Source organism: Plectrocnemia conspersa, unplaced genomic scaffold, assembly GCF_051122295.1.
Source record: "Plectrocnemia conspersa isolate PC_06_02 unplaced genomic scaffold, ASM5112229v1 ptg000004l, whole genome shotgun sequence".
In the NCBI taxonomy this organism is placed as follows: Eukaryota; Metazoa; Arthropoda; class Insecta; order Trichoptera; family Polycentropodidae; genus Plectrocnemia; species Plectrocnemia conspersa.
Window position 1 is genome coordinate 4669552 of NW_028277168.1, and position 26837 is coordinate 4696388.

The 26837-nt window shown below is 28.6% G+C and overlaps 1 protein-coding gene across 1 annotated transcript; it reads right to left on the minus strand.

Moving 5' to 3' along the window:
* Window positions 1–92: 92 nt before the first annotated feature.
* Window positions 93–21505, minus strand: LOC148235694 (uncharacterized). Its single transcript, XM_088184813.1, has 23 exons — window positions 21381–21505; window positions 13782–13931; window positions 13509–13639; window positions 13317–13410; window positions 11685–11830; window positions 11379–11610; window positions 11138–11307; window positions 10676–10890; window positions 10438–10609; window positions 10028–10182; window positions 7002–7166; window positions 6741–6933; window positions 6534–6660; window positions 6429–6433; window positions 3992–4061; window positions 3793–3920; window positions 3095–3326; window positions 2858–3027; window positions 2584–2798; window positions 2192–2363; window positions 1803–2122; window positions 1552–1735; window positions 93–495 (listed from the first exon to the last, which is right to left on the minus strand). Exons 2-23 carry the CDS (start codon window positions 13910–13912, stop codon window positions 410–412), a joined length of 3513 nt encoding a protein of 1170 aa, XP_088040939.1. The 5' UTR covers window positions 13913–13931; window positions 21381–21505; the 3' UTR covers window positions 93–409.
* Window positions 21506–26837: the final 5332 nt, after the last annotated feature.

Here is a 26837-nt window from a genome sequence, read left to right on the forward strand (position 1 = left end):
TTCAGCATCTTTTACAATAAAAATACATCACATCGAAAAAATCTACAGACATATTTTTACAAAAATACATTTATATAAATTTAATTTGTATATTGTCATGATATCAAAAACGAAAACGATTTTTAATAACCCAGTCTGCATACAAGCATATAATTTTTATCAAAATAGATAAGATCCTGTATAATCACAAGTCAAATAAGTACATATAATATTTAAGTAGTCCCCGAGTTCCGGTTTAAGATGTATACATATATTTTATAAAGACATTTATAACGCTATCTAACATTAAATACATTAAACACATAAAAAATCTTTGGCTAACACTTTAATCACACGGTATCGTCATATCACATATCTTCATCAGATATTTGATAAGAAATATACAATGACGTACTAAGTTACTCTCAGATTATTTCCTCTCTATGTTATCATCAAGATTCTTCATTTCGTTATCTTCATTATCAACTTCTTCGTTTAGATCAGATTCGGGCTTTGCTGAAATATATTGTGACTTAAGTATAAAAAATAAATAATACATATATTTGGCATTTGACAAATTGACTTGATGTGAAAGGTACTAATAGAAATGGTAATATCAGCACCTTGTTAAAAAAATTACTATAAAAGGGACTCTGCATGTGCGAGAACACGAAATTTTAAGATTAAATGGCATACGACAAGAAAGCTGACATTTGATAATTCTATTGAACATCTATGGTTTCAAAGTAATGAGGTTAAGAACTCTTCAAACTTCAACAAGCTAACAAGTTTTGTAATCTGTGTTGACACATCTTGACACACAAAACTAAAAAATGATATACATGAGACTCCACCATATTGGAAAATAGCATAATAAAGAGCAAATTGTAAATGCTTTCCAGAAGACTGCTGCTAAGATCTATATCTTTAGATGCATTGTGAAAATATAAAATAATATGTTCAGGTATAGACAATGCTATATAACATTTATAGCTTTCAGTCAATAAGGTTAAGAACTCTTCAATCAATTTATATATGTTTAGTCTTGAACTATAATATTATAACATTTAAAATATATCTTCATAAATAACTACTCTGTTTCTATGTAGAAAAACCAGGTATTCAATAATATCCATCGGTAATACGTATAACGATTATTCTCTATTACCATATGTAAATATTATAGCGACGAAGAAATAAGAGGAAGATCTCTATAAAGATAGACGGATCGTCACTTACTGCAAACATTAGCAGAACAACTGAAATCTATAGACAGGTGAGAGTTTGAGTAGAATTAAAAATAAATCCTGCTAACCGATGATTGTGAGTCATGATCCATATCATCAAATGAGCAAAGAGGATATTGTGATTGAAAATGTTAAAAGATAAAGAAAAAGATCCTTCACAAGATGGACTAAGTAAATCAAGAAAGCAACTAGAGTGTATATCTTCAGTGTAACGAAGTATCAGGATCAAGACTTCAAAGACAATAGGCAATGTCGCGAGTGTAAAAGGTTTCAAATTTCAGTGTCAATGAATACAGATAAATTTCATCATTTATTTTATACTTACGACGTGCTTCATCTGATTTTGTTAGTAATTTGGGACCCGTAATAGATATAAGTAAAGCGCCGAGAGGAGCCGTGAGACCAATAGACAAGATGCAGATCATCAATATTGTTTTGGCATACTGCATTTCTTCTTCTGAGCCATTTTTTAATCTAACTGACTCAATCGCCAAAGGTCCTAACGCTGCCTAATAAACACATGTGAATAAAAAGACAACTTTATAAACTATCCAATACGATATAAACAATACTTACTTGAACAGTTGCTTTTGCCATCCATGACAATCCGATGAAGATCTTCTCTTTCAAATTGAAATTATCTCCATTGCAAATTATCACAGTTACTATAACTCGAATGATCACTGATGAAAATAAACATATTGTACCAATGCAGACGACGTGAGAATCCAGCTCGTTCAATTTCACCAAAGTGCCGGTCAATCCGAATAGGATTGGTTCGAAAATTGTCCATAACATTCTGAAAGATGATATGGCTGGATTGTTTTTAGGATCTAATCCTTGTTTAGTCCAATTGTAACCGGAGACAAAAGCCGCAGATATAACGGCTAAAGGACCTGTAAATTTATTATATCTTATACTTACATCTATTTGATTAAATTAAGCATGTATGTAGTAACAATTACCTGCTCCTGCATAACCGATATAATTAAAACCCAAAACAGACATATATCCACCCAAAAATAATAAAAGAACTCTCAGCGGAAGAACATGTGAGTCATTTTTTTCGGAAAGAAAAGCGACCAAGTATCCCCAAAATATACCAAAGCTGATTCCACTCAATACTGAAATCGGTCCCTAAATACAAATAATTTCATTTAATCGACATTCTAATGGATCAAAATAAAAAGTTAATACTGGGAGTAAAATATACACTAAAATTGAATTTCGCTCATAGATTGATTGGAGTATTTTTATTGAAGATATCAAATAAACACTGATATATTAATTGATAAATAGTGCTTTTTAAAATTAGTGCATATAAAATTTCCAATATTCATTTATATAACATTCTTACCTGTAATATATTATTCAATAATGAAGATTCAGTGAACATTATGCTGCTGATAATTCCATAAACTGCAATGCTCATAGTATCATCAATGCTAGCAGCGGCTAAAACTAATGTCGGAATACCCTTATCTGCTCCATATCCTAATTTTTGTAATTTAATGAAACAAGGAACGACAACAGCCGGAGAAACTGATGCAATTATAGAACTCAAAAGGAAAGCTGTAAAATATTAATATAGTATTTAAACATTTCATTTAAAATATATTTATAATAGTTACCCCAATCCCACGGCATTTTCAGAAAGTAGTGCACTAAAACAGCCATCGCTATGCATTCGACTAACCATGGAATTAGTCCTAACTTCAAGACGCCGACTAATAATCTTTTAATTGTTTGATGATCCAAACTAAGTCCGGCTCTTATTAGAATGATGACTAGAGCAATTTTTCTGAAAGTATTAAGTTATAATTTTAAAACAAGAGTTGATAATATTTGCAAAAGTTATAGTATATTACCTTAACTCTGATGTCACTTTAGAAAATTCACCTTCAAGATTCACAAAACCGACATTTTGCAACAAAATACCAGTAAAGAGCATTCCGATCAAAGCAGGTAAAGTGGTTAATTTGAATATAATTTTACCGACTGCAAAAGCAGTGATAGTTAAAAATACCAAGTCAAATAGTTTACCGCGTGGCTTAACCTGATTAGGTATTATCATCAATAGAACGCTCCATATCAAAATACCTAAAATAAAGATTTATAAATTCAATATGATTTAATAAAACAATACAATATATACCAATAGATCATTTGAAAAATTCGTAACCTGATATTCTTATAAATATTTGTAAAATATTATTTACAAAACTGATTAACTAGTTTATTTTTTATAAGAAGTGGTTTAAATAAAGCCATATTAGTGTGTTTTAAAAATGGATCAAATTAAAAATTGTTCTATGATCAACTTTCTTATATTTATAAAAAAGATGAAGAATTTGTTGTGTGAGAAGAGTAAAAGTTTTCCGTGTTATTGATCAACAAGAAATTGGAATATTGGATCATTTAATAAAATCTTATCTACTTTTTAGTGATTATAATAAATTTCTTTGCATTTCCAAGCGTCCGGAAATAATAGTTTAGAATAGAAATTTGGAGTAAATAAGAAAATAATAGTTTTCGAACATTTAAAATGACCCACAAAATACAATACCTGTCAATAATATAGCAATTATTTTCGTGATTTCTTTATGTGCTGGACATTTTATTTTATTACAAAATATTTTCCAGCACGATTGTTTTGAAGTCTCATATTCTTGTTTAGTTTTTTTTAATCTTAGTCTGAAAATTTAATATAATATTAACACAAAAGCATCATAAAAATGTTTGTACACATTAAATATATTTATTACCTTTTAAAGATTGAGATTTTGCTTTTATTTGATTTATTTTCGTCATCGGGTGGCTTTAAGTTGTTATCAGCTTCCATTATATTTTCACGTTGTAATTAAAACAATCTGAAAAAATAATACAAATCGAAATTAGAACTTGTTGACTTTTATAATAGTTAAAAACGTCTTATCATTACAAATGCTTGAAACGCAATGTCAACTGATTAGTTGATAGAACACACTTGACCTTTCGTTTTAGTTAACCCTATTCTGAGTTGCCATTCAATATAAATTGTGCTATCAGAAATAAATAACAAAATATCTAATTCACATAATAAACTATATATAATTTTAAAAACAATCATGTATCAAGAAAATTTAATATAGGATTAGAACTAAATAAATCAAGTTGTTATCATAACATATGTTATCTAGGGACTATGTCATTACCGATATTTTAGATTCTTGAGATATAAATACATAAATCTTCTAACTAAACTACATAATCCATATCTATATATTAGTCAAAACAATGTAATGGCAATAAATACGCAAGACATAACCTAAAGGTTTTAATCGGCCAAAATGCGAAAAATAACATATATAAACAATAAATGCTAGCTGATACGTTGTTATTATTAAGTATATATTGTAACCAAAGGGAATTTTAATAGAAAATATACAATTTTCGTACGTCATTGAAATATTGACATTGAATTTTTTTGACATTATGTTTTGACGTCTTATAAATGTTGCCATATGAATCGTTGAGGCTGAATGTAAAAACATCAAAGGGGAATCTAATTGTTTTTATAAGCATTAAATTCATAGGTATTGCCAAGCACAGATAAAATAAATTAATATGCATTTATTTAAAAATAATTTATTTTTATTAGCTGTAGCTTGATTATTTTATTAATTTTCTTTTTGCTAAATTTTTAAATTACATACCTAAGGTAGTATGCGAGCCGATTTAAATATGTTATGACCAAAACTGGTCGGCACTTGAGTAACACTGGCGTGACAATTATATTCTCTCGACTGGCAATCTTTTACGCATTCGGACGCATCGTCTCGCGTCCATTTTGTAACAATGTGAACACCACAAATAATTCAATAAAATACTACTGCAGCGGCTCAATGTGTCGAATTGCCACCCGTCACCATCACTGCCCCTAAAATAATATTTAAAACCATAAGGAAAGGCAAAAATACTTTAAAAAAATGTTTATTAAATAAAATTTTATTATAATTGATACAAAAATAAGCAAATTGGTACAATAAATCTATGATTTCTTCCTCCGGGGTTAAATGTATTGCGGTTAATTTACCAAATATAGATTTTTGCTGCAGTAGTTTTTATTGAAAAGTATTTACATTTACATGTTAATGTTCGGCAAACGAGACAGCAGGCAGGACTTGCAACCGGCTAAGAGAATAGTGTGCCCGTCACGCCAGTGTTACCAGAGTGCCGCCGAGTTTTGCTATAATAAAACCTAAATATAAATATATATAAATGAGTCCGTAAAGTACTATATAACCTTCGCCCCCCTTCATAAACCTTTATTTTTTAATATATAAAAGTAAAAATAATAACTTGAATGCTTAAAACAGTTCAAAGCATTATTTTTTATATTTTTTAACCCTACTCTTATCAGGACTGGCTATACAGGCAGTCGCACGGGGCGGCAATTATTTTAAATCATGGCGCAATTTATTCTGAATGAGGGCGCCGTTTTATTATATTTAACACAGTTTGGCGATGGGATGGTGACGGGTGACAATTAGACACAGATTGAGCCGCTGCAGTAATGTTTTATTGAATTATTTTAAGTTTACATGGTTATTTACAAAAACCGGGGCGGACACGTCCAAACCGCCTGAAGATTGCCAGCCGAGAGAATAACCGTCACGCCTAGGGTTGCCAGGTCGCCAAACCTAATAGCCGAACAGACTAGCCAGTTTGGCCGGACGTTTGGGTAAAAAAACCCGGACACCCTACATTATTGAGGATTTTGTTTCTCTATATTAATAGGTACGACAAAAAAAATGTATGTGGAATCAAACTTTTTGAATTATTACCATAAATCTCAAAGCCGGACAAGCCGGACACCGTTTATTTTGGCCGGACACGCAATCAAAAAGCCTAACTATGTCCTGCTTGATCCGGACGTCTGGCAGCCCTAGTCATGCTAGTGCTACCCAAATTTTGGCCATAACAAAATCTATATCTAAATGTAAATATGTTCTAGCAACAGTATCGATATCTCCTCGAATCCTCAAAAAGATACCTTAATCAATCATATGTTCATATTTGATCCAATAAAACAATAGCAGTAGTAGTATTTGTAATTTTTATTCACATTATATAATTAACACGGTAATTTAAGTTTTTAGTAATACTGAACAGAAAAATAAATAGTACTTATCTATTATATAATATCTTACACTTATTAACATTGCCTATATAATACAAATAATCAACAACATAATAATATCACTAAATTTATTAAAAATCTATTTGCTCCCTTATCTATCACTTTTTATTACAAAATAACTCTACGTTTGATGAGTATTTACCGTTGCAACGCCGTTTTCAGCTTCTTCAGCATCATCAGACACATCTTTCTCTTCCTCCTCGTCTATAATTGAAATATCTCTTATAGACGGCCTGTGCGACCTTCTCCAGCCTGAAATCATTTAAAAAAGTTTATTATTGTAATTTAATAAAACACATCTTGAATCAACTAATAATAAAAAAAAATATTACCTTCCAGTACTTGCGGTTGTCTAGTTTTAGTTAATAGCTTTGGTCCTGCGATTGATATAAAAATAGCGCCCAAAGGTGCAGTTAGCACGATTGATAAAATGCAGATCATTAAAACAATCTCGGCAAACTTTTTTTCTTCTTCAGTTCCGTTTAGCTTAATAACGGTATCTAAAGCAACTGGTCCAAGAGCTGCCTATAAAATAATTGATTTTACAATCTATCCAAGAAATGAAATGTAAGGTAGAAAATTAATGTATTTACTTGAACTGTAGCTTTTGCCATCCACGATAGACCAACGAAGAACTTTTCTTTAGTGTTTAGATTACTACGGACTGCTATTGCGGCCGTTACAAGTATTCTTACGATGACTCCGGCAGCAAGACAACCAAAACCAATGCTTACAATATGTAAATCTAGTTCATTAATCTGCAAATATTAGGGAGATTGTTAATTCAATGCAAATTATGGTTTGTAAAAAGGAAATAGTACTAATGAATTATATATAATCATACTTCAAGAAACATAATAAAATATAAATAGAGTAAAAATGAGATCAAAATACTCTTAGGGAGAGATTTACCGGTGTTCTTAAGGATTTTGTAACGCTTTTTATATATGTATATATCAGTGGCGTACGGTGGGTGTTAATATTGGGTGTGCTATAAAAAATAAAAAAAACGTACATTTTTTCATTTTTATTAGCCTAGGTTTTGGCATGCCTAAACTGCCTTACAGCTTTTCCCCATATATAAATAAATAAATAAACATCAAACCTAATCTAAAATATTATTATATAAAAATATCAAATTTCCAATAAACATAAAATTATAATTATTTATATATAAAATCTAATCTTCTTTCTTTGATCATAAATTTTTCTATCACGCTGTCATAAAAAGTGCTCTTCTTTTTAATATCCATAAGGATCCCTTTTTCTATTGAAATCAAGCTAAGGCCACATAGCCTTTCTTGGCCTTGGGTACTTCGATAACAATTATTAATTCGTTTCGGAGCAGAAAATGAACGTTCTGCTGAAGCAGTACTGCTTGGAGGAGTTAATATTAGTTTGCCTAATTTATCTATTTCCTGAAAACCTGACTCAAGATTATTTGTGTTCATAAATTGTACAAGCTCATGAACAGATTTCTCTGCAAATTCAGGCAAATGATAAAGAACAGCAAGCTCATTTTTTAAACTTATATAATCAAATAATGTTCCATAGAATTGTTGCAGTTTGGTAAGTAATTCATTTGGAAATTTTCATTTATATTGCTCATATTTTTCTTTCTCCAGAAGGTGAAAATATTCCAATTTGGACATTGAAGAAAACGGTATTCAATTTGCTTACATATATTATCAACTATTGTATTAAATAGTTGGCTAAACGCGTGCTTTTCTTCAACAAGCAAATCATTACTCAGTCTTGGATAATTTTCTTCCGTTACATGAGAATCCCATAATGTTTCATAATTATTTTCCTGTTCATGTATGAGTTCTTGCAAAATTTCGGTAACTTTCTTACAGCAATATAATATGTCAAGGGATTTGGATTGTAAAATGTTGTATAACACATCAGTTTTTCCAAAAAGGTTTGAAAATATGTGGAGAAGTTTTCTTGTTTCAAAATCTTCCAAAAAGATAAGAAAACCTCGTGCTTTTATTAGTGTCGGGGTCCCATAGTTCACAATTTTTCACGACGTCTCGAAAAAAGTCCGTAAATTAATTTCTGTATTTTTGCACTGTGTTACTTAACCGTGATGTGTAATTCCATATTGTAGGTGTAACAGAAGGATGTCTTCTACCTACAAACTCTTGTAAAGCATTTATTCGTTTGGAAGATTTCGAAAAGAATACAGACAATCCATTTAAAGTTTGAAAGAATGATTTGCACACTTTTATATTGGAAAGACCTTGTTGTAATGTTAAATTCAACATATGAGCATAGCAGTGTGTAAAAATGGCCAATGGATAAACTTCGAGTACTTTGGCTTGCAAACCATAAATAAATTGGGAAGAGGCGGACGTGGTTTGCCAATTTTGATTATCTTCAATTTAATTTCATAACTTCTTTTTGAAAATGGATTATTCAAAATATCTTCAACAGTATTCTTCATAATTTTTGGGGTAAATAAAAAAATATAATCTAGAATAGAAAATTAAATATTGATCATATGTAAATAAGATAATAAACTATTTTACGCCAAAATATAAAAAATGAGTGACCTGTTATTGTGATATAATGTAATAAAAAAGCAGCGACGGACGCAAGAGTTTTTGAAGTACGCGCACCAAATTCGAGACCAATTTTACTACTGAGCGCTGCCAGCCGACAGATCGACTTCAGCCGTTAAATCTCGGAACAATTTACTTTAGTCGGCCGCCGCACTCAAGGTCGGCGCGCCACATGAGTAATACATAGCGTGTCGGTCGCGCGGAAACTTTTAGAGCGACTGATAAATACCAATGCATACTATACACTGCATATTAAAATTTTATAATTTTGCATACTACTGTATGCAAAATGATGTCGCTTTATGCCCTAAATTTTCTAAATTTCTAAATTTATATTTGAGATGGTTTTGCGGGTGTGCGCCGCACACCTAGCACACCCTGAATATACGCCCCTGGTATATATATGTAAGATTAATTATATAATATTGAAAGATTAATCATTAAGTTGGCTGTTTAAGACCAAGTTGTAAGTATGATAGTTAAGTACAAAAAAAGAGCTTAACGCAGGATTGGAATCACTACTATCCTTTTTTGACCACCTAATAAATGTTTAAGCGACGTTTTTGACTTTAATTTTGCTACCATTGAAAATCAACTTGGTAAATCTTAGATAAAATATACTGCACGTCCAGATATGTTTAAAAGGAAATCATTAATTGAAAACATTGTAGAGTTTTACATTAAAAGTAAAGGCATCACGAAGGAATGAACGAAATTGCCTCACTTTTGAAGGAGAGTCATGAATTAGCACATCATATATGATTTTCTAAAGTACCACTTCAGTTGACTGCCAAGCACTTATGCAGCACTTTTAAATAGTTTGATTGTTTCCTAGAAATATTTGTTAGTATATATTAGATCTGGGCTCACTAACATCAGTTGAAAAACAATATACTGGACAAAGAATGGCACTACCAGGACCCCATATAGTTGTGAAGAGTTGCAATGACCAATAAAACTAATCGCTTTATTTAATTGTATCTTTCAAAGAACATTTTTCGTTGATATGATACCGTACCTCTTTACTCTATTAAATTATAGCCATAAATACATACTTTTACTTGTGCACCAGTAATTCCAAAGAGAATTGGTTCAAAGATCATCCAAAATATTTCAAAAGCAGTAGCGACGGGGTTGTCTTCAACGTCCCATCCTTGTTTTGACCAATGGAGGCATGAAACGAAGGATGCTGCTATTACAGCTAGAGGACCTGAATATATTTGGTAACACTTTGTTAAAAAATGTATTATTACATAAGGTAACGAATTCATTTTACTATGGATCCAGCGAATTGTTATATATACCAAATGACGCATTGAATAATTATATTTACAAAAACTGCTTACCATTACTATGCTACTTTATAAATATATACAAGTATTTGGTGAGCTAGTTGTGTTTAACAATAAGTGAGGAACGATTGAATTAAAAGAGAATATTATAGTATTTTTAAGCTATTGCTTACCTGCACCACCGTATCCAATAAGTTCTGATCCCATTACTGCTAGTAAACCTCCAAAGAACAACATTAATACTCTTAATGGCACAACAAAAGGATCGTTCCTCTCAGGCACAAATTTTGCCAAATATCCCCATAGTGCACCAAATCCAACACCGCCAATGATTGACAATGGACCCTATAAAAAGAATGATCATATACAATTTCCATTTGCATTTTATATTCAAGTAGATAAAAATCATACCTGTAAGATAGTATTAGTGAGAGAGGATTGTGTGAACATTATGCTACTTATAATTCCAAAAATGGCTACACTAGCAGCATCATCGATTCCTGCCACTGCTAAAACAAGCGTTGGAATACCTTTGGCTACTCCGTAGCCTTTACATCTTAGTCTAAATAGGCAAGGCACCACTACAGCAGGTGATACAGCTGATATAATAGAACCGAGTAAGAAAGCTGCAATTGTATAAAAGCATTTTAAATAACATGTTATGTCAAACATAAATATAGCAAGATATTGAAATGGTCCAGCTTATTTAAAAAATAAGTTGTGTATGGAAGTCATAGCTAATGTAATTTTCATGTATTTTTATAAAGAAATTGCATTGAAATCCATTGTAATTCTGCAACCACAACCTGCTTCATATAAGATTGCAGATAAATAAAGGTGTATTATATATGTTGAATGTATAATAATATTTACCCCAAACCCATGGCAAACCCAATAGGTAATGAGTCATAAGTCCAACTATAACACACTCCACCGTCCATGGGATCAAGCCCAATTTCAGTACAGTGAGAAACAATTTCTTCATAGCTGGAGGATCTAAATCAAGACCAGCTCTCGTCAATATTATAACTAAAGCTATTGTCCTGTGAAATAAAATAAAAAATTACTATCTATTGCATATATCATAAGTATGAACATTAAAACATTTTTATACCTAAGTTCAGAGGTAACGTGACTGAATTCGTGTTCTATATTGATCCACCCCATATTCTGTAACAATATTCCAGTTAAAAGCATTCCGATTAAAGCTGGAAGGGTAGTGATTTTGAAGATTAGCCATCCTCCGAAGTGAGCCGCTATAGCTAGCACCGCCAGGCCAAATAATTGACCGCCTGGTCCGGCGAGGTTGGGTATTATAGAATACACTACGCCCCAAATGAGTATTCCTGAAGATTTATAAGAATATTGATTAATGAATTTTGATGTATTAGTCAAACTTTGTTTGTATTTGAATACATACCAATTAAAAATATTGAAAGTACTTGGGAAAATTGTCTATATGTTGGACACATTGGGTACGGGCATACTTGCTGCCAGTGGGGAGGCTCCCAAGATGGCGACTCGTCTGGATGGTGACACTTTTGACAAAATATGTACCACCATGATCTGAAAACAAGCAAAATAATATTAAACTGCATCTTTGGTTTACTTGAATTTTAGTAATAATCCCGGGAGGCTGTTTTTGATAACTGTTTGCCAAAGATATTTGGCACCGATTCTTGCCTTTGTTATAGTAAGGCCGACGGTGCTTCATGCAAGTGCTTATAATTCTAGCTCGACAGAATTGTAACTGTTAATGTATACAGATACGATAAGAATCCTCAGCGACACGCATGTACTCCTGAAAAGAACTCAAGACACACTGCATGTGCACTGATAAAGGTTCCAAACGTAGATAAATGCAAGAAGTGTGAAACCAAATATGTATGATTTGGAGTATTCAAAAAAATGTTTTTTCTTAACTGAGTAAAAGTGAAACCATGTAAAACGAACACCGCGTAAATCGAGGGATAAGTGTATATATCGCCATTTATATCATTCTTTACGACTAAATGTAACACATTTAGTCGTAAAGAACTATCGTATATATCGTATATATAACAATCGTATATATTGTTATTTATATCATTCTTTACGACTAAATGTAACAAATATTTAACTACCGAATGAATGCATTAACTATAAACTGTCGTTATTTTTCAATATTCAGTCAAACGATATATTTTATTAAAAATCATTTCAATGCTTTATGGTTTGTCAGATTTTTATACTATATTTTTATTTGAAGTACTAATCGAAGTATATTCAAACTGAATTTTAGTCAATAGAAGAGCGCAAAAAGCAATTATTAGTTCTCGGAAGTCAAAAATTCACGGCAAAAGCAATAAATTCGAGTCGGATCCGTCGCAGTGGGAACGCTCATTACCGAACGTTCCTACTATGACGTAGATTTTTGACTTCTGAGAAGTGATAATTCCTACTATGGCGGCGACGGCATGATTTTATTACTTTTGATATAATATGTTTGATTTGAAGTATTTAAAATAAATTCAAAATAATATTTGTAAAAGTAAAAAAAAATCGCGCGGGGCTCCTAAAGGCGATTGCCCTAACACCGGATCTGTCGATAATAGACGCCGTCCGGGTATGCACAATGGTTTGTTTATTACGACAAAAAAAAATTTAGTACATTAAAGAGCTGCAAATTTATAAGTGTTTGCATTGCTTATTTTAGGCATCAAATTGGTTTAAATGATAATATTATTTTTTAAAGCTCATAAAATGTATAATTTCAAAATCAATTAAAAATATGTATTTTTTTATCAATTAATATTATTATATCAAAATTCTGACCCGAAAAATACGAGCCTTTTACAAGTAGAAATGCAGCAGCTTAAGAACTTTGATCTTTCACGGTCTTCCAATTCCAAGCCTTCCATTTTTTTGGGTTTATACTTAATACACACACTAACTCACTATTATTGCTTTTTTTATTTAACTAATGTTAATATAAATCTCATGATTATAATGTTATGTTCATTATGAAGTGTTAACACTATTTTTATACATTGCTAAACCAAGTTATACTTACTTTTCAACGTTGTTAATAGGAGGTGTGAATTTTCTCGAATAAATCGATTCGGTTGTGGACACCTTCTTTCTGAAGTCGTTTATGCTGGGTCTTTCTGGTGTTCAAAAATTTAAAGATCCACCATTTAACATGCTATGTTTATACATATATAAAATAGTACAAGGATATAAAAGGTCGGCTTTTAATATGTACCTTCCATATGTCCGTGGTGTGATGAATGGTGACTATGCAACGACACGTTGTCATTTGAGTTATGCAATATGCTTTTTTTTCTCGCCGGCCCTAAGTCCGCCACTTCTGAATTCTGCGATATTTTTCTGTTCCTATAAGTCAATGAAACATGCATATAATTAGCGATAAGCTGCAGTACAGTGGTTCTACGGTAGATAATAATTTAAATGAACGACGAAAAGTTGAGCATGCGGCCATGACGTGCAAAGGTTGCTGTATATAAAATTGGTATACCTCTCAAAACCATAATTATCGTAACCGCCATTCCTAGGTTCCATAGGTTCAGTAACGATGGAGACTTTACGACCCGTAGGCTGTGATGTCACGGGAGTTTCATCGAAGGGATATTCTTTAATCGCCGACATCCTACATGTGGTGCTTTACCTATAAAATATATTAATTTATTTATTATTAGAATTTTATACCAACAAAAATACAATTATATCAATGAATACATTTTACATACTTTAATTAAAATAGAGACTACAAATAATTTTATTATTTATTAATTATTTTTTCTTTAAACCAGACGAGTAAAAATTGCTAAAAACATACGACTGACGTATTGACTCGCAAGACGATGTAATCTAGGAAATGCGGAATTCATACGGTAGTTGAAATTATTAAGATAATTTTTTGTCACATGTTTTCAGTGGGTATTTTTATATTAATCACATTAATAAACTAAGGGTAGTTCAATATGATATGAAGTATTTGATTTTTTTAATTAAGTTTTTAATTAAATAAAAAATAAATAAAGCAGTTTTATTTGCTAAATACATATGAGACATATTAGAGAATTTATAATATGTACGACTTATTTCGGTTTTAATTGATTATTATGATATTCATCCGTGAGCTTAAGAAAATCTAGGTAAACCTAATATGTGATGATCGACCGGAATTATAATTATATAATCATTACTAATTTCGATCTTTTCGATGAAAAATCAAAGACACTATGGTTCATATGCGATTTGAACCCAGGTCTTTCAGGTCAACAGTCAGCTACTTATACCACTCGTCTATCATGCTGATCAATGCAAGTGAATTCATATATATATAATTTGTTATTTTAAATAAATATTAAAATAATCTTATTTATCTAAGTAGATAATCAAAACAAATGGAAATTAACTTTAGTAGTTTTATCGTATAGATAAAATTACGATTATTTTTTACAAATTAAATATTGCGTTTTAGAAATCATTATTTTTATTTTTTAAGATTTTTTTTCAAAATTAATCTATTTATATCTATTTTTTGCAAAAGTAAAACTCTAAAGTAGTATTGTATATAGATCCAATAGTATTCATTAGATTTTTATTATTCAAAATATTGCTTTTTTTAATGATCTTCTGAAACACCGTTTATACAAATCATAGTGTGCATTTTGCATGTTTGGCGTGACAGCAAACAATATTAAGCAAATAACAAATACATTAATTTTAAGTATAAACAAATCAGGTAGGCATTAAACGGCAAAAATACCATAATTGTACGAGTTTATTATTTTTTTATTAATTAATATTTTTTTAATTATTAAATTAAATAAATATTTTTTCCAGTAAATCAAGTTTTTTATCCTTTTCTTAAAAAAGTGCAAAATTGCTTTTATCGACGATACATTTTGGAAACAATGATTAATGTGAATAAAATGTGTTGAATAATTATATTTTTGTATTTATACATAACTATTATATATTGCTGTTTTTTTAATTGTTTAATACATATGTTTCACTTAATATTTTTTCACTCGAATTTTTAATAATTTTTAGAAGATTGTAACTTTTGATTGTTGGTGACCACACATATAGGCACATTTAAAAGGGCGATTGTCTCATTGTTAATGACCGTACGCCCCCTAAAGATTGTGTGCTTTTTTAGTATATTTAAATGACACTTATAAATTAAAATATATATTATACAAAAATATCAACGAGTAAATGATTTTATTTGCAAATAAACCCATCGATATGTTTAACGATTGAGTGTCTGTAAATTTTATTTCTTAAAAACTTGTTGTTTATAATATGACGTATATTTTACAAATAACACAAATTATGCGATAATTAAGACGCAAATGCAATGATACTGTTTTTTCTGTCGTTATCGATAATTGGCGTTGCACTTATTATCGATTTACTTAGAATGTAATGTAAACCTATGTTTGTATAGTTTTACTGACAGATGCTCTGTAAAAATATTATTAAAGACATATTTTACAGTATTAATATGCTTTAGATCAGTTTTTATATTTTAGCAAATAAATTTTGCTTGTTTAACTCAAAACAATTACCAAATATTAGATAATCCTAAAATAAACGTTGTTTTAATGAATCGGAAGAATCACTTTTAAGTGATTATTTTAATTTCTAAAGATATAACCTTCTTAAACTTCTCGGTCATTTTTATGTTTCATTACCAAAACATGTTGGAGGCTTTGATGCAAAATATTTCGATAGCCCTTTTTTCATATCATCTGTATTTGAGTGTTGCATTGTTTAAAATAAATAGGTATTCGGAAGGAATAAGATGGATGAGATAAAACCTTTGAGTCAAGTTGATTGATTTTATTGAAAGTCAATTTCTGTTGTTGTTTGGCCAGGTTTATGAGTTTCATAATGTACAATTCCTTTGCAATCCCACCATATTTATTTTACAGTGAACCAGGGCTTCGAGGTAAGTTTTGCTACTTGATTTTTAGATAACCATTATTTTCTACAACGACTGTTTTCGTTTAACTCTTATTGATTATATTTATATATCATGCAATTTTATATAAATTATTTACTTGGTAAAAATTCTACCATCGTAATTTTTGAGGCCAAATATTTTTTCAATGTAAGAATATGAAAACATAGATATAACAAAATACGTATTTAGGTTTTAACTGCCAAGGCATAAGCGACAACAATTTTAGAATTACTTAATACAAATAAAAACTAAAAAAACAATGATTTAAATAACCTAATATTTAGCATCGTGGAATATAAATACAAAATTAAAACCATTCGATTTATTTAACAAAAATAAAGGGATTTTTTTCTATTTGTATTATTCATGTCAAGAAAGTAAATAAAACCTTTTGATACACATGTTCATATAGTATCTTAATCAAAACGCTATTTACTAGTACAATAAAGATTTTTTAAAAGCATAAATAAGATATGTAAATATAATTTTATAATGTAGTTAAAAGCGTATTTCAATAATAACATTTTAAAACAATTTTTTTAAATATGTAAAATACAAATAAAATTTGACACCAAATAATTGACGAAATACTTAAATTTATATAAAATAGTTTATTTTATTAATATTAGTTAATAAAATATAATATACAAAATAATATGGGTGGCTTATAATGTTGTATATAAAACTACTAGCCAATGTTCCTAAGCTTCGCAAATTAGAATGCTATCAAGATCAGTTCTTCCCAAATAAATTAAGCCACATAACCATTCCATATTATGTACAACTTTCATATTTTTAATGTAATATTTTTTATTATACAGAGAACCAAAACTATTTTTTTTAATTTAAATGTATATTCAACATATATTATATTTTGAAACAGTGATTGTACTAGATCACTTAATAACACCCCAAGTTTTATTTATCTTATTGTACTTTCAATCAATTGTTTAGACTCTATAAAAATGAGAATATAGACGCGAATAGTTTAATATGATTCCTGTAACTCATCAGCATAAATTTTTGTGTACCATTTTTACCATATAAAATAAAGCTTTCATCAATTTCAATTAACTGAATAATCGTTAGTGCGTGCAAGAAACAAACTTGTATTGTTATAATTAACTTTAACCATGACCTCATCGATACATTATAGATGCATCATATACAATTTAAAATATGTTTATTCATTAAACATTTTTACACAATTAATACAACTTTGAGCTACTTTTTTGTACATACATTACAAGATAAGGATTGCTAAAATAACAAAATCAAATTTAAGATTGGTTAGGAATGTATTATACAATCACAGCAAATAATCTCTCTGTATTAAATATGACTTATTGGGTATTATGATGATTATGTTTTTCAGTGAACTGTTAATCTCAGATTATATGACTGTTGATGGCGTGTCGTATGATAAAATTTACTGATATGTATGTCAAGTGAGGTATTTAACTATTTGACATTGTTTAAACAAAATCAATTTTCAACGATAAATGCAGGTAAACATGATTTTGAAATGATTAAGATTGAGAACATAAATCAGATGTCATTAATATATATTCTATAATTGAAGCTAGCTGGTATAAATAAAGTTACTTTGATATAAATGACATAATAAATTACTGCTTGAGCTTAATATATTATATTATATCAGTTGTAGACGTATAATAAATTAAATTAAAATATTTAATATGTTTTTTTATTGAATATAAAATAATCTAAAATTATAATATATTCTATATTTAAAATATTTTGCCTATACCTATTTTTTTATTAAGAGTCAGTGGACAAAAACTAATACACGCAGAATTCATGTGATCCCTGAATAAAAATAAGTAAATAAAACTTAAGAAACACATAAAATAATAATAAAAAAACACGTAGAGCAAAGAAAAGATTACAATAAATATGTAACCATAATAATAACTGCACAATCATATTTAGTAAAACGTTTGAATGCTAATTTCAAAATGATTTCACAAAGTCATAAAGCTTGAGATTATAAGCGCAAAGGGTGTGATTTTTTTTAAATATAATTACTAAATTTATCGCAGATACGTGCTTAACAATCTTGATAATATATCATGAGAATAACCCTGGGCACAATAATTTATAAAGAATATTACTTTTAGATTAGGAGAAAGTTTTGGTTAAAACTATATTATCTAGTATAATAATAAAATTGCTAATTATATAGTTAAGTGTCTCTAAAACACGTGTTTCACCAAAATCAATATCTTTACAGAGCAAATTTTTATGTATACGTTAAATATATGATATTTAAATCACCATGACGGAATTTTAAAGGTAAAATTAGTTATAGAAAACGGTCTAGAAAGAGATTTGCTTTAATGACTGTTTCAAGAACAACATTTAAGTTGAAATACATATGTATATTATCGAAGCAGTCCTTAGTTCATTATGTATCAGTTGCACATAAAATATTATCATCAAGAACAGTTATGTGACTCACGTGATGCGGTGACCATTAAACGTTTAAAATGTGATCAGTATGCAAAACAGTGTGCAATAGTCGCTTTCTTGGAATAAAGGAAGTACGTTTATAGTAACTGTTACTTTTTATGGTTCCGAATCATAAATTATTGTACAGCCATTATCTAATCGACAATTATTTTAAGCACGCCGATTATAAGTGCTGATAAGACGCTCTAGACACAAATCACTATATCTAATGAGGTCTATTGTATTGATTTCGGTGTTATTTGATGAGATTTAACAAGTAAATCGATTAGTGTAGTATATTTAATTTTTTTAATTTAATTAAATATCACTATAATATGCACATATTTTTAGTAAAAACAACATATATATTTTATGTTTTGTACTACAAATATTTTAATTTTAAATCTAGGATATACATCATAATTTTAGGAAATTGTATAGAATATTTTTAAAGGGATTTTATAATATTAAAAATTTAAAAACATCACTATGCTATCACTGAATAGTTCGCCATTTTCATATTGTCAAGGTTCACCCTTCATTTAAATTGATAAAAAAATCAACCCTTCAGTTGCTAATTTTTTTTGATTACTTTTTCATAAAAAAACATTTCTTCTTCATCTAATGATTATTTCGTTTCTTTCACATTACAACCGTAATATAATTTACATTAGCTCATTTTTAAATAGATTTTTTTTAAATTGATTTAATGCCTATCAAGAAATAATTAAAAATATAACCGTTACATTAGATAAAATTTTAGAGATGCAATCAATACAGAATATAAAAAAATGTTTAATAAAGGGATGCAAAATATTAAGCTAATATTTTAACTTAACAGAATCTTTAGGCGTCTTTGGAAAAAATACAATTCTAAATATACTTTTGGGTCCGTAAAATGTTGGTGCTAACAAAATGTATTTAATTTAAGAAAATAGTTATATACTTTTCTAATATGATTTTCGATTAATAAATATACTATATTATTCTAAATTTTATACTTAGTTTTATTATTTTCTTAGAAGAAAAAAATCACAGTCGACTAAGCTGTGAATCAATATATACAAATATCTCAAAATACAGTTTTAAGACGTATAGAAAAAAATATATAAATAAACACTTTATGAAATATAATTATCGATGTGTTTTATTTTCCATACAATTGGAGCAATCGTCGGATGTAGGTGGTACTGATTAATAAATAATTTTAATTAAAATGGTTTTTGCAGATTTTAAAAATATATTTAAGAATAACCGTTAGGAATAAATCTCCTGATTTGATTGATTTACCAAAAGATAAAAATCATGATAAAAGTGTTTTCGATTTTATTACGAATTCTTTCTAACCCCTCTCCTTTTTTTGTTATCGGTTAGCTCAGAGGATTTAAATATGTTTAATACATCGGAAATTGATAGATAGCTCGTGAATATTTTTTCACTTAAAAAGTCGACCCCGATAACAAACAAACATTTGCAAAAAATCTTGGAAGATTTTTCGCAGAAGTTGTTTACGTGTAGAGAACCTACACTTGCTCTTAAAAGTGATTACGATATCTTTAGTGGAAGTTTATCTAGCCACTGAGATAGTAAAAATAATATAATGGTAAACGAGATCCACAAAAATCATCTGCATATAAAATAAAACTTGAATATGTAATTTACGTATATACTAGGTATTTTCCTAATTCATCTCCCGTAAAACTGATGGTTTTTATTAGAGAATGTTTCTAAGTGATTTCACATGTTCAATTGCTGTAAAAAACATATTCTATAGCGAATGCTCTAATGATTTGTAAAGGCAATAATTGCGGATGTTATTTAACTTCTAACTATATTAAGATATTATTAAGTTAATAATATTTTTTTATATAATAATTATAAATAAAATTAAATCCGAAAAACCACTTGTTATTAGCACAAAAGACTATTGGTATAGTCATTTATATAAAGTCATAAAAGCCATAGTATTTTTTTAATTTTTATTACGTCTGGAAGATCGGAATTAGTAATTAACATATACATAATTATAATTTAGATTATTACACTAATTATATTTTACTGAATTTTATCAATCTGGTGAATAAATATGCCGGTGCATACTAGGTACAAAAAATGATCTTATAACGCTACTTCAGTTTAAAGAGAATATTATATATGTAAAATAATATATATATCTGGCAGGAAAAAATCATAATAATACAGGTTCCAAAAAATAGTGGTGGAAAACAATTTTCACTGAAATTTATTAGTTCAAAAAATATGTTTTATCTATTTTTAATATTATATCTGTGCTTAAAAATATACAGTAATTCCATGACATTTAAAAATCATATCAATAAGATCAGTTTGACTAGATTATTTTCTGATTTCAGCTACTAAAAAAAGTTGATTCGAAAAAATGTAATATATTTTGATAAACGTATGATTTACAATATAAATGCAATATTGTATTATGTTCCAAATTTAGAACATCACAAAAAAACAGTAACTCCCTCACAAAATGTTACTTATTGTCTATGTATTATATATATTTTATAATCAAAAGTTTTTTATTTAATTTTATTTTCAGTACAAAAAAAATACAGGCCTATTTTTTTAATTATTACAACAGATCTAAATTTCGAAGCACTTTTTCGAAGTATTTGTTTAAAAAAGCACTGTTACCGGTTTTAGTATGATGGTTTCCGATCAGAGACCTCAACTCGGTCACTCTGGTCACTGTGGCCAGTCAAGTGGTCACATGTAACAGAGGGACCACGTCCGCCTCGGCGTGTGCCCAGGAAACGACTAATGACTGATTGTTTATGTACTTTGGTGAGATTTTCCAACTCTTTTTCGCGGCCGTCGATAAGCGGCCGTGACGATTGCTTCGACCCTCAACTTGCACAATGGTAAAAGCATACCACATTTTCAGGATAACACTTCCTGTTAAATAAAAAAGTACAGCTAAACACCGTTCATTAGAAACGTAGGAAAGTAAAATTAAAAAATCACACACATCTTAGTTTTACTAAAGAGTAAGTTTTTTTCACATAGCAAAAAAAAGCTTTTGCTTATCTAGCTTATGTTTAATATAGTCACTGATGACGACAATGAAAAAAAAATTCCATTTCATGAAGTATCACTGCATTCTACATCATAAAGCGACTATAAAAATCGACAATATTAAAAACGTTGTGATTAACAATATCAGTTTATTAAAAATAAAAATAATTAAATCATCATTAATTTCAATTTTCTAAATCCTCTGGAAATTTACTACGGAGAGTCATGAGCTCAAAAGAAAAATCTGCATTTAAAAAAGGTCATTTAGCATTTCTAGTACATATAACTGCCCATTTCAATTAACCGAACATACATATTTAAAATTAAAATCAGCTTTGGCATTTGAAATTAAACGGAAATTGTAACTATCTGAAAAGAAAACAATAACATTATTCATTTTGAAACAATGTCTGAACAAAGCCAAGTGAACAACAAAAAATATGCTGCTTTAATTGATATTTTATCACATGATTTTGAAAGTAGATTTTAAAATATTTGATAACAGCAACTGTATTTTATTATATTTGCTACTTGACTCTCAGTTGATATCAACACATTGCCTGCAAAGTTGCAGATATAATGTATATATTTGAAATGAAATATGTAATTTTAATAATTAATTAAGTGTCTTTATTAGACTTTTATAAGCTTATGCATAATTAAAAATATCCTGCACTCTAAATATATGCCCTGTTTATGACTACTCTTTTGGAGAGTACGTTTATTTTTTATTGTGTGAAGCATACAAAAAGTTAAAATTAAAAAAAAAATAGAAGAGCATCTTTAAAATACTTTTTGTATCTCTACTTCCATTATCAAACCAGATATTGATTCACTGATATAAAAAAACTAACTTTTTTATATGAAAAATAAAGTAGCGTTCGACCTATTGTTTTTTTCGAGAATTGTATCTATATATTAATCTATTTTTTTTATTATAAAAAATTAAATTTGTACAAATATTTTTTTAATGTTTACAACCACTGCCATTTTTATAACGTTACATAAATAAATTGTTATAAAGTTACATAAATGCATACTTCTTGAAATGTTTTAATAGGTGTTTGGGAATGACAAAAAATTGCTAACAAAATTTTAACACTCAGATAAGGTACCTTTCTTAAGGTGCTCGTGCCACATGTTTGAAAATATGCATACTTTCTCAGAAGATCGAAAGTATTTGAATGATGATTTTTTATTACTCTAACCGGCCGGCGGCTTTATTTTTGCCTTATTGATCTAAGAACCCGCTCCAATAAAAAAATAAATTACGCATGAGAATCGATAATTCATAAAAAAAAATTGTTTTTGTAAAGTAGCAACAGCTGTTATTAACAATTGTCTCACGATTAATATTGACACCCAAAGGGGCCTTAACATTTTCGTTAAATAGAGAATAATAATTCTGAGCTAAGCTCGAAATTTAAATAGGCAATTAAACGAAAATTATATAATCAAAGAAACTAGACATTCATGTCATTAATAAAATACTTGCAAAATCCAGATCTAATCATCAGTCAAAAAAATAAATTTATTCATCAAAAGCCGAAATAGGAAAAATAGAGATAGAAATTATTCGCAGATTATTAAATGGCTCGACGAATTCTAAGGACCCTCGTGAAATCGTTAAATTATTAGAATCCATTGAAGAAACTGAAAATTTATCATTAGACAATTAGAGAAAGAAATTTTTATCAGCCTTACAGATTCTACTTTAGATGGCATGTGTTTTTTAAAGGGTTAATTTAAGAATCATATGTAATTATGTATCTGCAATACTTCACTGTATTACATACATTTTTTTCATTCATCAAAATTTCTTAAGAATTCTCATTTTTCGAGAAATGAAAATCATCGAAAAATCAGAATGCCTAATTTGACCCATCGGTAATATGATTTACTCATGAGTCAAAAACAAATATTAAATTATAAATGCAATCCTTGACAATTTATGTCAAGCGATGCGGTCTAGAAGTCCCAAAAGGTAAGACAAACCTGCTTTAAAGGATATGAATAGGGATTCCAATCCCGGGCCAAAATTTTGATCCCGGGATTTCGGTATTGCAATTAGTCGATCCCGGGATCCCGGGACCAGTCCCGGGATAATTTTCATGTTATTTTATCGATAAAAATAATTTAAAATGAATAATACAATATATTTTTACATCTGTTTTTTATAACGTACAATGTATAAAGTACGTATAATTTTAGTCTTGGACTTAAAATAAAAAATAATATAATAAAAATAAAAAAGGGAAGGTCTTATATATTTATTTGAGAAGAAAAAAATGAACTTTTGACAATGTATGTACATACCTATGTACATTCATAGATAATTAATTGAAAACATTATTTTGAATAAAACTCACGAAGTAACATCAAAGCATCAAGTGTTTTATCATTTAGCCTTGATCTGATTTTGGTTCCTAAGCAGCCTGCTGCTGAAAAAGCACGTTTAGACTCACAGCCTCAAAGATTCACAGATGACACGTGCAACTCGCGCAAGTTTGTACACGAAATATAACGATGTTGTCAATAATAATTCGATTGTGCTTGATAAATCAACCAAACCGAAAAATTCTGGATTATGTTTTATAATCCCGGGACTCATCGGGTATTGAAAATCGTTCGGGATCCCGGGATTGGAATCCCTAGATATGAATGACCAAATTAAGCTAATTGGAGTAAGCATTGTAGTAAACTCTGTCATAAGAATTAAATAGTCTCATGAAATGACACAAGCAAGAAATATATATGCCAATTATAAACAAATATATGTAACGTATTTTCCTGCTTTCTCAAATATTGATAACGTGTTATTGAAATTTATTAACTTATCACAAGATACTTGTATTATAAAAGTGATTTACTTCTATAATATAAAATATAGAAAACTGATATTTAACATGAAGTGTTATATGCTTGCAATAATCTTATATAAAATAGTTTTTAAAACACATAATAGTTATATCAACATTATTTCAATCGTCAAAGTGATCCAATTATTAGTATTATATAAAATATGTTATGGGTAAATTAACGTTTACTTTGACGTCATAAAAACGTATTTTATTACTGATAAATAATCGTATGAATGAATTTATCACATGCTTTACTATAACAATGATATCAAACAAATAAAAAAAATCTGATTATGTTCTCTTTAATTTTTGTAGATTTTGCAGATATTTGGCGTAATTAACATTACAATTATCTGGTTGATTTATTGTTTGTTCATATGTCGCAGATTCATAATGTTTAAATGGGTGAAGGTTAATCAACACAAGCACATTAAAAAATGATGCATAGATTAAAAAGAACAATAATCGTTATTGGTACGGGGATTGAATATGAAACTATAGTCATCGTGAATGTTTGACGATAAACCTTGTGCTAGACATAATTTAGAACTCCTAAAATTAACATAAGCATTTTTTAAACAATTAATGTATACTGATACTTCAAAGTCAGGGTTTTATAGTGCATTCCGATACTATTGATATCGAAAATTAGATAAGCCGTTGTTATAATAAATATTTTTAAAATCACAGTTTTAACTCACAAAGCCTGTACTTGAAAATCTTGTCGTCTGATAATGGATTAAAAAATATATACATATATATTTCACGATCCATGTTTACTGTTAAACTAAATCAAACGAAAGTAGCGTGATTGATAAGATAAGCTTAAATTGTTATAATTTTCTATATAATAATGTAAGTCCAAATAATGTAAACAAATAATAAAAAACATTAAATTTCTTATAATATAGTACATTCCAAGATTTTTTGACTTTATATTTGTCAAATTTAAGTGGTCAATAAATTTATAATTTATTGTTAACTTAATAAAATTATGAATTTTTAAATTAAGACACTAAATTGTTTGTGTTTTTTTCAGTGATCCTTTAATACTTATTATCTTAAAATAAAATAAGTCATTGATTTATTAAATTTTTTTAAAACTTATAAAGGTCATACCAAACTCTTTAAAAGTTTATAAGAAATACAACCCTGATTCTTTATTTAAAAAAATCTTAAAAACATATAAATTTTTAAATCTTATGCTTTATTAAAATATTTTTAATAAATATGTTCATTCGCATAATTGCTAATAAAATACAATTTATAATATTAAAAATGTCATAAGGATATAACTATATTAAATTTCATTTAAATACATATATATAACTGTATTGTTATTATTAAAATAGTTGAAAGCTAAATAATTGCATTAACTAAACCTAAACTAATACCAGATTTGTTATTATAGTAAAAAAAATATGAACGAGTAATTAAAATTTATTTTTTTTTGATAAAAGGTGTAAAATTATTGTAGTGATATTATCCCATATCCAGATTTAGAGGTCACATTGCCTTGAAGTAATTCATTTCGACTTATTTTAGGAAAACTGTATAATTGTTTATTTTATCACAAAGCTATGAAAAGGTATTCATATAATATGATACTATCCTAAATCAATATATCATACTAAAGCCAGATACTTAATTTACCATTTCGTATGTGTACTTAGGAATAATAATTAATTCAAATGGATCGTATTTATTCAAGTGAATTTATTTTTCTGTGTTCCAGGAAACAAAGGGTCGATTGTTTACAACCTTTAAGACAAACAGGATCTGAATTGCTTAATAAAATATTCTAATTAATTAATTGGCTTCCTATATTTATGTATTGATCTAATTTTCGTGGTAAAAAGTGGCGTACTAAATATCAAGTAATTCCAGTTTGATTAATATAAAATTTTCATTTGTGATGTGATGTGTTTTAATATGGACTCTAGATACGCAAAAATTAAAGTTTTGCATTATTCTATAAGATGTACATCCCATTTAATAACACAAAATTTCAAAGGGAGTTATCTATTAAAGCTGTACTTATCACCGAAATGTTTTCACAACTGCAAGAGACTTCTAAAGTTAAGATTAATATACTGAACAATTACTGTTTTGTATTTTGAGTTCACTTCAAGCAGATCTAATATATTATTGTGAATTTAATCATAACAAACAAGCTGTATGTGATTTTTTAATCTATACATTTGTAGTTTCCCTA

Bases quoted from the DNA above. Each gene is read 5' to 3' on its own strand.
- LOC148235694 (XM_088184813.1), bottom strand. From the start codon at position 13,912: ATGTCGGCGATTAAAGAATATCCCTTCGATGAAACTCCCGTGACATCA. The intron at 11,611-11,684 runs GTATGTATTCAA...ATAAATCTTCAG, and splicing joins ACTTTCAATATTTTTAATTG to GAATACTCATTTGGGGCGTA. The intron at 6,934-7,001 runs GTAAATACATTA...ATTATTTTATAG, and splicing joins TGGCAAAAGCTACAGTTCAA to GCAGCTCTTGGACCAGTTGC.